Source organism: Silurus aristotelis (assembly GCF_946808225.1).
Source record: "Silurus aristotelis genome assembly, chromosome: 25".
Classification (NCBI taxonomy): Eukaryota; Metazoa; Chordata; class Actinopteri; order Siluriformes; family Siluridae; genus Silurus; species Silurus aristotelis.
In genome coordinates this window covers 3,897,887-3,912,155 of record NC_139598.1, presented here as the reverse complement: position 1 = coordinate 3,912,155, position 14,269 = coordinate 3,897,887, and the positions used below count along the sequence as shown (strand labels likewise).

The window sequence follows — 14,269 nt, the reverse complement described above, 5'->3', positions numbered from 1 at the left end:
AAGGATGATGAATAGATGGGTGGATTGATTGATCGATTGATGAAAATAAGAAAGAATGGAATGAATGGAGACATGGATGGATAGAACGATAGATTGCTGGAAGGATGGATGAAAAGATAGATGTTAGGATGGATAATAGAAGTAAGGAAAAAAGGAGGAAAGGATAAATGAAGTGATGGATGGATGAATGGATTCTCATGCTGTATTTTTTCCCCTCATGTAAACATTTTTTTAATTACAATTACATTTTCATTCTGCCATTTGGGAGACCCTTATTCAGATCCTATTTATACACGTGAACATTTAAAGGGGGTTGAGGGCCTTGTTGAAGGGCCCTGCATTGGCAGCTTGGCAGTGCTGGGATTGAACTTGTGACCTTTTCCACTTTACAAACCACTTCTAACATTGGAAAAAAGGAAGACCAAACTATAAAAAAAATTTGCAACATGCTTGTGTTTTTTCTTAATAGGGCCTTTTACCTGGACCAATCCAACCTCAACCCGACCTCAGCTCCCAAGGCTGTCTTTATAGACAAGGTTTGTATTCACGCACACAAGATTTGTGAGGGTCATGTGACTCAAATGAACCTGATTATTGCACGTATCAATTATACATGATAAGAAAAATCTGTGTAGGTGTTTACGTCAGGCTTCATTTCTCATAGCAGTCTGTGGTTTTTGGAAGGATAGTTGGAGGGAAGGATTTTCCCTGGTGGTCTAGTGGTTAGGATGCAGCGCTCTTACTGCTGCGGCCCGGGTTCGATCCCTGGTCAGGGAACCAACCCCAGCCACTCTTAGTGCCGGTCCCAAGCCCGGATAAATGGGGAGGGTTGCGTTAGGATGGGCATCCAGCGTAAAAACGTGCCAAATCAGACATGCGCATGATCCGTGTGGCGAACCCTAATGGGAGAAGCTGAAAAAAAGAAAGAAAGTTGGAGGGAAGTATTTAAAGAAGGGTGAATAGAAGGAAGGGCAGATGGAGGGATGGATGGATGAATGAAAGGATTAAAGGATGGCTGGGTGGATGGAAAGACGGGTGAATGGGTTGAAGAAGTGATAGATGGAAGGAAGGGGAATAGGAATAGGAATAATAAAAATTCTACTTTCTCTTCTCTACTTTCATCTGTTCTCCCTATGGCTTTCTGTAGCTCATGCGTCCCTTAAATGCTCTGGATGAGCTCTACAGACTGATGGAGAGCTTCATCTCATGTCGGCGCACTGCTGCGTGCCAGTTTACGGCATGCGGAGCGTCTGGAGTCGGTCTGCTCACTGTGGCGTCTGAACTGTGCAGCCGTCTCGGAGCCTGCCACATCGTCCTGTGTAACAGTGGAGTCCACCGGTAAGTCACACACAAACTCACATGATTAAACATGGACATAGAAACATACTTGAATACACACATTTGCACACACATAACAAGGATACACGTGCATACCTGTGAACATGCATGAGTGCACATAAAAAAACATACACAGATACACAATGCAATTCGATGCAATAAGAGGCAATGGGAAAAATATGATGTGATGTAATTCCATATTTTACAGATAGTTCAGATATGTTACTTTCATTTCTTTGATTCAAACAGACAGCAAATCATCAATTTACTTAAGTATCGTCTGACTTTTAACGCATGGCCCAGGAAAATGCAGCTCTACCTTCATTCATTCATTCATTTTCTCCCGCTTATCCGTAATTCGGGTCGCGGGGGCAGCAGTCTAAGCAGGCCCCCGCCTTCGACTGCTGCCCAATCCTCACAGCACCGTCCCTTACGGTCCCTCCTGCAGGTGGTGAGCCCACGGGAAGGCGGCCCCACGTCACGGACCTTGATATTTCCCTCGTAAGGGACCCCCGGAGCATAGAGGGTTAAGGGCCTTGCTCAAGGGCCCAAGAGTGGCAGCTTGGCAATACCGGGGCTTGAACCCCAGGCTTCCGATCGGCAACCCAGCGCCTTAACCCGCTGGAGCCACCACTCCCCCAACTCTGCAGCTCTACCTCTGCCATGTTAATCCGTATTCTATGTGACTCTCAGGAAACGCCTCGGTCTTCAAAGTGTTGTGATACGTCAATTCACGTAGCAGCAGTGATGCTGAGAAAACACATTTAAGAAACAGTATAGCGATGAGAAATCAAATATTGGTCACGTTTTCTAAATAGTCAAAATATAGCACATCTACTAATAGGTATATATAAATAAATAGTTTTTTCTAACAAGGCAATTATGTTAAAAAGCGCCAAAGTACAATTTTTTAAATCAATGAATCACATCTCAACCTTTATGCCGATCGGTGAATTTTACCATCCCTAATATATATACATGAGCATTTCATGTTATAAAAAAAAAAAGTCCTCCACTGGACATTCTATATTTACAAAATACAGTGGCCCCCCAGAACCTAACCCCCTCTTAGAATGTAACCCCTGAGAGTTCCCGAAAATCTGCAAACTTTGGACACACCCCCACAGCCCCTATGGTAACTTAATAAATTCATCTAGACAAATGTAATAGTGTACAGTATTTGACCTAATACATCATTTAAAATGTTATTTCTAACGTTCCCGACTTTTAACATAATCTGCAACTTGCTGTTACTTAGATTCCAAATGAAAACCGAACATTTTCCGAACCGCGAATTACGAGCCGCGAATTATCGGGAGTTGACTGTATGTTTTTTCAAAAATCTTCACCAACGTTATCATCTCTTGATTAGCTACATATCCAACCTTCAACTTTTTAATATCTATGAATCTCTCCTTCTTGCCCCTTTTTACCTCCATAATTCCTTATTCCTGCCCTCATTATTTTTACATCTGTTCTATGCCTTTTTTCTTTCACCATTTTTTTTCCTCCACATGAATATTGAATCTCTGTCTCATTAATATGAACATTACTCTCCCTGACTTATTTATGTGACTTGCTATAAATACATGGTTATAATTACCGATAAGAGTCGTGCTCGTTTGCAGAGCTTCTGATTCGTCTGAGAATCTCGGCGAGGTGGCTATTTTGCAGATGTTTTTAAAACAGTTTCTATATTTCTCACCGTGTCGAATCTATAGACACAGTTGAAGGGTTATATATCACTCGAGCCCCGAGCACCAAAAACGAACTAGCTCACGACAAGATTTATGTCATACATTGGGTGTTTTTGTTCCAAAATGCTATGAACAAGTGTTTTTTTTTTAAGGATTGCCATATTGAATGCTAGTGTAATTGATGTATTAATAGTTTAAGTTTGATATATTGATGGTTTTTATTTATGTACTACTTTTTCTTTTTACATTTTAGAAAGAGTATTAAATTAACAATTATTAATGAATTGAAATCAATGAAAATAAATAGAATAGGGCAAAACATGCATTGCTCCTAATACATTGTTTATTAATTCTTTAAAATCGAACCATTAAGTATTAAAAGAATAAAAGTTTATTTCTATAGCGCTTTTCACAATGGACATTGTCTCAAAGCAGCTTTACAGAATTTAAGAGTTAAGGTGAATGGTGTGTATTTTATTCCTGATGAGCAGCCGTGGCGACTGTGGCAAGGAAAAACTCCCTCAGATGTTATGAGGAAGAAACCTTGAGAGGAACCAGACTCAAAAGGGGAAACCATCCTCATTTGGGAGATATTAAGGGTGTGATTATAAATCTTAGAACAATACAAAACACCGGAGAGTGAGAACTACCATGAGTACCAGAGTGTGTGATTATAAATAATGTCCTTTCTTCAGTCTTTCTAAAGTTAGTCTGCTTCATTACCTCATCCTCCCATTAATTGTTTTCCCAAAATGGTATGCTTAATTAAATTCTTTTCTTTTTTATATATGAGACAAAACATGCCGATCTAATACATTTGAAACAAAAATGTTGCACAATTGCAATAAAATTTGTGGCATCAGACAAAATTTATGTTTGTAAATACAGTAATCCCCCGTTTATCATGGTGGTTACGTTCCAAAACTTCCCGTGATGAGCAAAAACCTCGATAAACGGACGCCACCCTAAAAATCCTAGTTTATGTGTACAGTACTGTACTGTTTCAACATTTTATAATGAATAATTATATTTTTGGGGCATGAGAGTCGGACCGCGGTAAAGCAGTGGATTACTGTATTCATTCTCCCAGACTTTTGCATGGAATTCGTTGTGAGAAATCAAACCGGAATCAAAATGGGAAAAGGAAAGAATGGGTTCATGATCCAAAGCATACCATAATTTTCCTTAAGTCATTGGAGGCAATGTTATGGAATTGGCATGTAGGGCTGCCAATGGAACTTGGTCACTGGTGTTTATAGATGATGTGATGATTTCAACACTGAAAACTTTCCATGGAAATTAATGGAAATTACTGGGAATAAACTGGGAATTTACAAATTTGCAGGTTGGCCTATAACAGAGAACTTAGTTAAAAAAAAAAAAAAATCTTTCATAATAATCTCAGTTAAAACAACCAGATTTCTTTTTAATTTCTACCTGCACATTCATCACTCACAGGCACACTTACTGCAGGGTTACCGAGGCCACACCCCCTACATGCACTATGCCTCCCTCCATAACATAGCACACATCATTTCTCAAATCCTGAACATAAAATACTGTCAAAAAGGTCCATCTTGGCGAGTGTTCAGGTAAATTACTTAAATATTACATACGTTTATGTTTAAAACTTCCTTGTGCTGTGTGAAAAAGATACTAACAATTAAAACAAAGTTAGAAATGTCACTTTTTAAAATCTGTTTGCATGCATGCCAGTTTATGACCAAACAAAATGTTTACATTTATGTCTGTATATGATGTAGTTTATATACATTACCCAAAATTTCTTATTAATTCCCATAAATTCCCATTGTTCCCAATGTAAGTGTCCTAAAATGTTCCAGAAATAACCTAGATGCAAACCTAGATGTGACCGATGATAGAAGTAGAGTTTTGAAGCATACAAAGCATTATATTTTGCTCAGATTCACTCAAATGCTGATAGCATGGTGCTTTAAAGTACAGAGAGGTAATGACCCAAACCATACTGTGAAACAACCCGAGTCAAAACTGGAGGCAGACCTACAAGACTCAGAAACAAGCAGAAGCTAAAGGTGGTTGTAGCAAATGTCTGGCAAAGCAAAGTCTTTGCTAATATCCATAGGTTTTTTATTTTGTGGCAGTCATTAACTGCAAAGCATTTGCCAACAAGAAACTGCTTTTCTCTTCCTGTCTGCCGTCTGCATCATTTTTTTCCATTCCCGCCATCCCGGAGAGACAGCATGCATTCAGTAAATCAGTTTGTTCAGTTTGTTCAGGCAGAATCAGCCCAGTATACATAAATCACGCTGCTGCTACCATCACCCAGACCATTACACACACTCACACACACACACACACACACACACACACACACACACACACACACACACACACACACACACACACACACACACTTTCCCCAGGCTTCATGTCTCAGCTAGGCTCAGCCCATACATTATCACTAATTGCATCCAAATAACCGGTGCCTCTGGCGTCTTGGCTCGATATTAATTCAGCTTTAATTATTCGCAGCAGATATGAGCTCATGCTCATGTTAAAACAGGAGTCACTTCACACAGGAGTGATCTGAGTACGCTAGGTGTATCAGTAATCAGTATAAAGATATACTATGCTACTCCTTGTGTCAAGAAGATAAGGCACAGTCGAGTCAGACAGAGATGATTCAGTGATTGATGTCCCAGAGAAGCTTGGGAGGAGCTATGTGCTCATCTTTGCACGTACCTCTGATGAAAGGTTTAAAAGGACAAATATGACTAAATATGTCTGGAATTCCAGACGTTAGTTTCAACATTTAGTACATTGGTTGTAGGTTGTAGCTCAGTGATTAAGGTAGGTTGTGAATTTAAATCCCAGCAATACAAGCTGCCACTCCTGGGCCCTTAAACAATGCCCTCTAACCCTCATCTGAATAAATCAGTTTCAAAGAATTAATGCCTAATTATATTGATTAAATTAAATAATTGATTATATTGGCACAAATTTAATTAATTAAATACAATTAAATAAATACATTTTATTTAAATAGTTTATATTTGTAGACCCCCATTTGGGTAATACAGATGTGTATATAAGTGTGTGTGTGTGTGTGTGTGTGTGTGTGTGTGTGTGTGTGTGTGTGTGTGTGTGTGTGTGTGTGTGTTTTACATTTATTCTTTAATTTTCAAAAGATATTATCTATTTAACTTTTTTACTTATCTAGTATACGTTAGCAAATTATCATTCCTTCCATCCTTCACACATTCACTCCCTCGATATACGGAAGTGTCAGGATTTTGAGAAGGGAAGGGATTTTGAGAAGAGAATTTGTTAAAGCTATACATAAAACGCTAAGTATACATATCTCTAGACTATCGTGAAAACATTGGCAACAAAATGAACGCACTACAAATCGTATTTCGGCACGGAGTGAGAAGCACAGTGCCACTGCGCTAACTAGTTTCTTTTTTTTTATACCCCTGGCATTGTATTTGTATGTTTGAAAATTACATAATAAAAAAATGAATTAAAAAAATGTGATAAAAAAAACAGTGACACTGCGCTCAATGTGCGAGGCGGAGAAATAACAAACTTGCGGTCGACCACTTAATACGTTCCTGAGGGGACCCAGTTTATAACTATGTTCTGCACTTAAAAAGGACTGCGTTCGGTACACGTGTGAACCTAAAATAAAAGCCATGTACTAAATCGGTTCAGTACGAATACGTTTGCACCCCTAATATATATGATATATATATTATTCATTCATTTTCTCCCGCTTATCCGTAATTTGGGTCGCGGGGGCAGCAGTCTAAGCAGACCCCCGCCTTCGACTGCTGCCCAATCCTCACAGCACCGTCCCTTACGGTCCCTCCTGCAGGTGGTGAGCCCACAGGAAGGCGGCCCCACGTCACGGACCTCGATATTTCCCTCGTAAGGGACCCCCGGAGCATAGAAGGTTAAGGGCCTTGCTCAAGGGCCCAAGAGTGGCAGCTTGGCGATACCGGGGCTTGAACCCCAGACCTTCCGATCGGCAACCCAGCGCCTTAACCGCTGGAGCCACCACTCCCCCATATATATATTAAATATACAGTAAATATTCATATTCTACATACTTACATACAGGTGATGGTTAGAGGGACGATGCACAGCCAGTCACACCAGCCATGTTTGCTGTTGACATTGTCTTGCAAGACAAAGCTCTGGAGGCGGGATCCATAAAGATCTAGAGATCATTTTATTGGTGGAGGTGTAAGTAGTAATATGTGACCCATATTGTGAATGATAATCTCTTTCTGTTTGGTGTGTTTGTGTAGCTGTACACTGAGCGTGACTCTGGAGCAAGCCATCGTCCTGGCACGCAGTCACGGCCTGCCTCCACGTTGTATAATGCAGGCTACCGACGTCATGAGGAAACAGGTATGTATCTCTGCGCTGTAACCGAATGAAACCTTCACTGTCCTTTTTCAGTGCATGCGATCGCAGTGCAGAAAAGCACAACGACTGTAATCAATCCACAAAGACGTGTAAAGCTTTTTTCATTCTTTGACCCAATTACTTTGGTGCGTGCTGCCTTTGTGAAAGTGAAACTCGCTCTTGTTTGTGTAATTGAGGATCGACTTTATCATAGCTTAATCTTTTGCACGAAACAGACTTAGTACTAGCATTGGTTTTTTTTTTCATGTCTTGTTTTTTTTAGTCATGCCTCTTAGTGTAAGCTTCTAGTCTCTCTCTTTTTTCCCTCCCTCTGTTTTTGCCATCTCCTCTGTGTTTTATGTTTCCTGTGAGCGTCTGGTTTCCAGGCTGAGACGGACACGACTGAGCTTTTAGAGCAGAACAGGGTTTGATTAAACCGCACAGGCTCAGAGGGGGAGCCGCTGTGTTTCTGCTCATCCTTAGAAACACACGTGTGTTTGTGGAAGGAGTGGAAGGAGAGCTGCGGTCAAACTGACAACACAGTGGCGTGAAGCCAAGACGGGAAGGACACAGTGAGACGTCTGTCCTTCAGACACATCGTTGTATCCAAATAGAGGACTCTAGGTGTGCTGCATTTAGAAAAGAGGAAACAGAAACTGACAGACTGAAAGACTGGCACTTGTTGGAAATGCATTGCTACAGACAGAGAAAAAAGGAGGCAGATGCAGAAAGAATACGCACTCACTTGGAGGATTTGGGAAATATAATGATACATCTTCAGACAGACAGGTAGACTAGGAGGTATGGAGACAGAAAAATGGATGGGTGGGCAGGTGGCAAACAAGATGGATAACAGACAGGCAGAAAGATGAGAAGAAAGACGGCGTATTGGGCAGGCAGACAAACAAATGAAGGGATGGGTGGACAGACAGATAGTCAAAAAGAATAATCAGGCAGGTAGATGAATAGATATGTGGACTGAGAAATTAAGGGATGGGTGAACAGACAGACAGACAAACAGACAGACAGACAGACAGACAGACAGACAGACAGACAGACAGACAGACAGACAGACAGACAGTAAGAGTATTCAGGCAGGTAAATGAATGGGCAAGTGGACAGACCAACTCAGGGATGGAAAGGCAGATAGGCAGGCAGACAGAAAGAAAGAAACAACAGAAAAATGGAGGACTGGACAGACATAGAGAAAGTTGTCAAAACATACAGAAAAATGTCAGACAAACAGAAAGACAGACAGACCAATGCAGTGGACTGACCAACAGAAGAGATGGCAAGCAGACAAAAAGATGGACATACATTCAAACTAAATAAATTCAGCTTCAACCATTAAGTATAAAAATTTAAAAACACTACAAAGTATGAACCTGGAATGGTAAAAGTCAGTCTGCTTCATCAGCTCATCCTCCCGTTAATTGTTTTCTCATAACATATGCTTAATTCAGTGTTATTTTTTTTACATATGGGACAACAAAATTTAGCATTAGACAAAACATATGCTTATTAATCTTATGATTCTCCAGACATTTGCATGTAATGCTTATTCGTCAAAATGGAAAGGATGTGCTTATGATCCAAAGCATACCATATTATCTTTAAGTCATTGGAGGCAATGTTATGAGATTGGCATGTATGGCTGCCAATGGAACTGGGTCACGTAACAGGATGAGTTTTGGAGTTGACAGAGCTGTACATTTTTATCTTTAGAGCTACTCAAAACAAAGAAAGAAATGGTTTTAAACAGCTGAATAAATCACCTGACCTCAACCCACATGCTGAAGTCAAAACTGAACGCAGACCTACAAGATCTAGAAACAAGCAGAAGCTAAAGGTGGCTGTATTAGAAGTTTGGCAAAGCAAAGAAAACTCAGTAACATCCATGGGTTTTAGATTTCAGGGCACACATACAAACAGAAAGACATGTAGCAATATAGACAGATGTATAAAAAGAAAATCAGACAAGCAAATAAAAAAGTAGTATGACAATAAGGAAAAAATAGACCAGTAGGTGTGTCCAAGCTTTGATTGACAGCACCGAACCCCCTCAAACATTTTACTAGCTTGTGAATGATCGATTCCAAGATGCCAGACTCAGATGCATGCCAGACACAGTTACAGTTCCCTGCAAACCTTAGTATTTTGGACGGATATTTAATAAGGTATTTAGTGGACCAGGCAGCCCTGCGGGACAAGTCCATGATCCAGTTTCCTCCTCAGACTTTAATTAAGACATTAATATAAATATAAAGGACTGTCACTACACCTCACACATTCGGCTGTTTATTAGGTCATTGCTCTTTGGCTTACACTGGGGTTGGTTGTGCAGGAGGTTCATCTATTACAATATTCTCCAACGCACTAAATATTCATTTGTTTTATTAAACACACAAACAAACCAAGGCTATATTTACAAAAGGCTTTACACTTCCTAGATATTTTGCTTCCATCACTTTGAGCCTATTTTTGTATCTGTAGCTCAAAGTGCCAAAATTACTTATGCCTACGCTGGTACTTCTTCCTTTATCTTTGCTGCTGAGTCTTGACCTGTGATCCTCCCCCACCCCTAACCACCTTGCTACAGACAAACTATTCATAGAAACTGCTAATGTCTGCAGAATGACAGGGATTTATGTTTTCTCGTTCCATCTGCGTCACGTCGCAGGTGGGCCGCTCGCCCGTCTGACATGATGGAGCTCCAACTGCAGTGAAAATGATGCCTTTTTAAACACCATGGAGTAATCACACATCACCACATCGTATTCCGTAATTTACAACTAGAAATAAGACCAAGGAACAAATCTGACCAGGTCGGTGCCTTGGATGAATGTCAGTCGTAAGTCACAGGTTCATGACTTTTTTCGTTTTTTGAAAGCCTCTGTTTTCACAGTTTACACTGCGATGCGAAAACTGCGTTTTCAAATGTATCCACTTTGGGGAGCGTTTTCAAAAAGCTGTTTTTATTGACCGAACTGCTGCCAGTTATTGCCTCATGACTTATTTACATCAACTGAGCAATTGAGGGTTCAGGACCTTGCTCAATAGCCCAGCTGTGGCATCTGGGATTTGAACTCACAACCTTCTGATCAGAAGTCCACAATTTGCAAAGTCCTGAAAGTCACACTGAAAAAGTTGCTCATGTCAATGATTATAAGTAGGTTATGAGTGCCTTATTGCACCTCCAGAAATGAGGGTTTGTATCCCACAGGGGGTTTCCTCTGGGTAATCCGGATTTCTTTCCTAGCCCAAAAACATTTGTTGTAGTTTGACTGGAATTTCCAAACTATCTGTAGTGTGTGAATGTATGCAGTAGGGGCCCTGTTATTGGCTGGAACCCAGTCTTTGGTCTCCCTTGTCTTGTGCTCCTTCATGCTTTCAGGCTCCAGACTCCCCTTAATCCCTTGGATGGATAGATAGTTGAAAAATGAATCAATGAATCATTACTTCATGGACCACTTCTATTACATTATTGTCTAATTGTAGTATACCAACTTGTATCCATGCCATTTAAGTACCTAGGTCTGCCCTGTGTAATGCTTTAGATCTTCAGCCTGCACTGAGCTAAACCCGAGGCTGTAATCTTCCATTATTTGCCAGCTTGGGTGCAATGCCGTGTTTCAGCAGACTGATTACTTTTAACACAAAAGAGGGGAATAATCATGTGTGCTAAATATCACGGCTTGCTTTGGGGGTGTTTACTCAATACCTTGCTGTTCAGCCTCTCAATCCCATCGATCTTTATTGTAAAATATGTTTGTACAAATCCTAAACGTGACTTGTCTTTGTTTTCAGGGGGCCAGAGTGCAGAACTCGGCTAAGAACCTGGGAGTGAGAGACCGCACCCCATCTTCGGTGCCAAGGTAACCAAGTCAAGTTAAATCAAGTCAAGAAGCTTTTATTGTCATTTCAACCATATATAACTGGTGCAGTACTCAGTGAAATGAGACTTTAGCTAGATAAAAAACATAGAGCTACATCCCACAACATAGGGCGTCATGAAATAAATATGAATATATTGATTATATTAATAAATATTGTGAAAAATTCAAACTGAAACAAAAAGCACTCGAAATAAATAAAAGAAGTGACATCCAAAATGATTAAAAAAGATTATTCAAATAAACAGCATGTGGTGTAAGTGATTTACCTCTAGAGGCCGCTCTTGTACTGTATAATGTAACCCGGAAAAACTATGAATGCTGATTATTCGTCAAAAACAATGCCTCTAGCTAGAACCCATTGGCCTCATGTTTGGAAATGTTGAGTATGGTGTGATGCTTTTCTGCTCACTACGGTGGTAAAGAGTTGTTATTTGAGTTCTTGTTGCCTTTTCTTTACCTCTGACCTCTTCTTAACACAGCATCTCCGGCAACAGAGATGTTATTTTGTTTTTTTGTGTAAAGCTTAGCATTTCTAAAACACTCAAACTGCAGTCAAAGGTCACACTTTTTGAGCAGATGTCAAGGCTTTTCATATAAGGCAATCAGAAGGTCTATAGTCAGGTCTTAATTATTTGTAAATTGTTATATAGACTGTATATTATATGCACTGTTTACACTTATATTTTTCCATCTATAACTTTTCTCTCTTTGTTGCTAGACTGTATAAGCTGTGCCAGCCTCCACCCCCTGACGGTGACCCCTGACTTCTGAACCTACACAGTCGTGTTGGATCTCGAGCAGCCGTAGTCCAGCCTCTCCCACAAAACCCACACAAACACGCGTCCTGAGGTTGCGTCTAGAAGTCCTCCCACTCTCAGTCTCAGAGGGATTCGCCATATCCCTTCGCCACATCGGGGTTACCGGAGCTTTTTAAAAACCCACGTTGTTGTGGTTACAGGCTTCTTATTTCCAGACAGGAGATCAAAACATTCAAGATGATTTTGTCTCCAGGCTGCTGTCTGAATCGTTGATGTCAATCAAACCAGACACCTCACACTAGTTTTTTTTTTTTATGTAGAACTGATATCTGAAACAAGATAAAGTCTCTGCGGCACTCGCAGAGAGCTGCGACTTCTGTCATGTTAATGCTTTCAAATAAACTCAAGGAAGACCGGATAAAAAAAACAAAAAAAAACATTTGTCCTGATGTGTATTCTCGTTTTCCTAGAAGCGTAAATGAGACATTTGTACGTTCTCAAGTTGAAATGTTTAAAGGATGCAGATTAAATCGGCGCGTTACGCAGAGCGTTTTAGTCCCACTCATATAAAATATGAAGTTATCAAAGTGTTACTATTATGTTGTGTATATGAATCCTCAATTATTTTCCTCAATTACTCAGGAGTAATTCTATATGTTATAATATCTCAGAGCTGGTTAGTAACATGAAGATTTTTTTTTACTATGCAAATGAACGGAAGGGAAAAATTTCACCAGCTGCCTCTGTGCCTGCGAAGTCTTTTGTGGTAAATAAAAACAAGGCTCAATAGGCGAGACATTTAATTACAGCGAGTCGTGTGTCCATATGGTGTCTTTTCAGTACTGTGGAGAAATATTAAACGAAATGTTGCCTTTACCAATCGTTTATTTTTATTAAACAGAACTGGTGTCAGCGGTACAGCAAACCATGTACATCTGCACAAATATCCCACCCTAATGAACATTGAATAAAATATGGATCTTTTTTCTTTCTTTTTTTTACAATAAACAGATAAGTGCACTTTAAAATGCCTTCTAATGTACCAGCATCTATAACCTAGCCATACTGTTAAAGAATAAAATGTTTGTCCTTTGTCTATCCCTAAAAAATACGCATTTATTCATTCGAACTGCATGGATGGATGGATGGATGGATGGATGGATGGATGGATGGATGGATGGATGGATGGATGGATGGATGGATGGATGGATGGATGGATGGATAGATAGATAGATAGATAGATAGATAGATAGATAGATAGATAGATAGATAGATAGATAGATAGATAGATAGATACCTTAAATATACCTTAAATATACCTTACATTTATAATTTTCACAAGTTTAATTTTCAATTGTCAAGTCTAATCAACATGGGTATGGCCAAATATAGATGCTTTAAGCAAATGTATGTTTATTATTAGTGAAACCAAACTCAACATTGAACATGAAGACAACATACACTTGTAAATGTTTTAAAATAATTGTGGTGTTTTAAATTACATTAATTTATCAGGACACCAAACGGAACTTTTCCTATGTTTCCACACGGACGGTTTTAAATGCCGGATGTGGGCATCATGGTGGTTTTTGGTGCTTGATTTGAGACTTGGCGCATCAATGAAACAAATGTTTATTGATTAGAAATTATTTTTTAGCTCAGTAGGGTGATAGTGACGAAAAAAAAAGCGTTTAATGTTTTAAAAACTAAAACATTTAAAAAATATACACCTTTTAAAACTATCATTACGACAGCATGACTATAGAAACCAATAATATTATACAGAAATACAGTATAACAGAGCACTGCAGCACAGATATTGCTTTACATTACATACAGCAAGAATGTAGGTCATTTCTAAAGCAAGAAAGCAATTTAACACAGTTCTACGATTCTCCCTTCAATGCAGCCACAGCTGCCCTGCTCGCATACGTCATCTTTAACAGAAGCATCAATATTAATCTCAAAACACCCCCGTTTTTTTGTGCATTTTCCGTGCATAACTGTTTTCTGGGGATTTGAAATAAAGGCAAATGATGTGTTTTTGTGCAAAGAAAAGAGGAAAGAAAAATGCAAAAGTTCAAATGGTTTAAATGGTAACAAATGTAAAATTACACTCTATGGTGCTGCTTAAGTCAGTCGTTTATATATGTATATATATAGTACAGACCAAAAGTTTGGACAC

At 39.5% G+C, this 14,269-nt stretch overlaps 1 protein-coding gene across 1 annotated transcript in view; it reads left to right on the top strand.

Annotated features, from left to right (window-relative positions):
* Window positions 1–13,182, top strand: part of prex2 (phosphatidylinositol-3,4,5-trisphosphate-dependent Rac exchange factor 2) — a 98,240-nt gene extending 85,058 nt beyond the window's left edge. Inside the window, exons 36-40 of the mRNA XM_083530154.1 lie at window positions 470–536; window positions 1,148–1,338; window positions 7,331–7,433; window positions 11,238–11,305; window positions 12,045–13,182. Coding sequence (XP_083386280.1) covers window positions 470–536; window positions 1,148–1,338; window positions 7,331–7,433; window positions 11,238–11,305; window positions 12,045–12,090 — 475 coding nt within the window. The 3' untranslated portion in view covers window positions 12,091–13,182. The remainder of the gene's footprint in view (window positions 1–469; window positions 537–1,147; window positions 1,339–7,330; window positions 7,434–11,237; window positions 11,306–12,044) is intronic.
* Window positions 13,183–14,269: the final 1,087 nt, after the last annotated feature.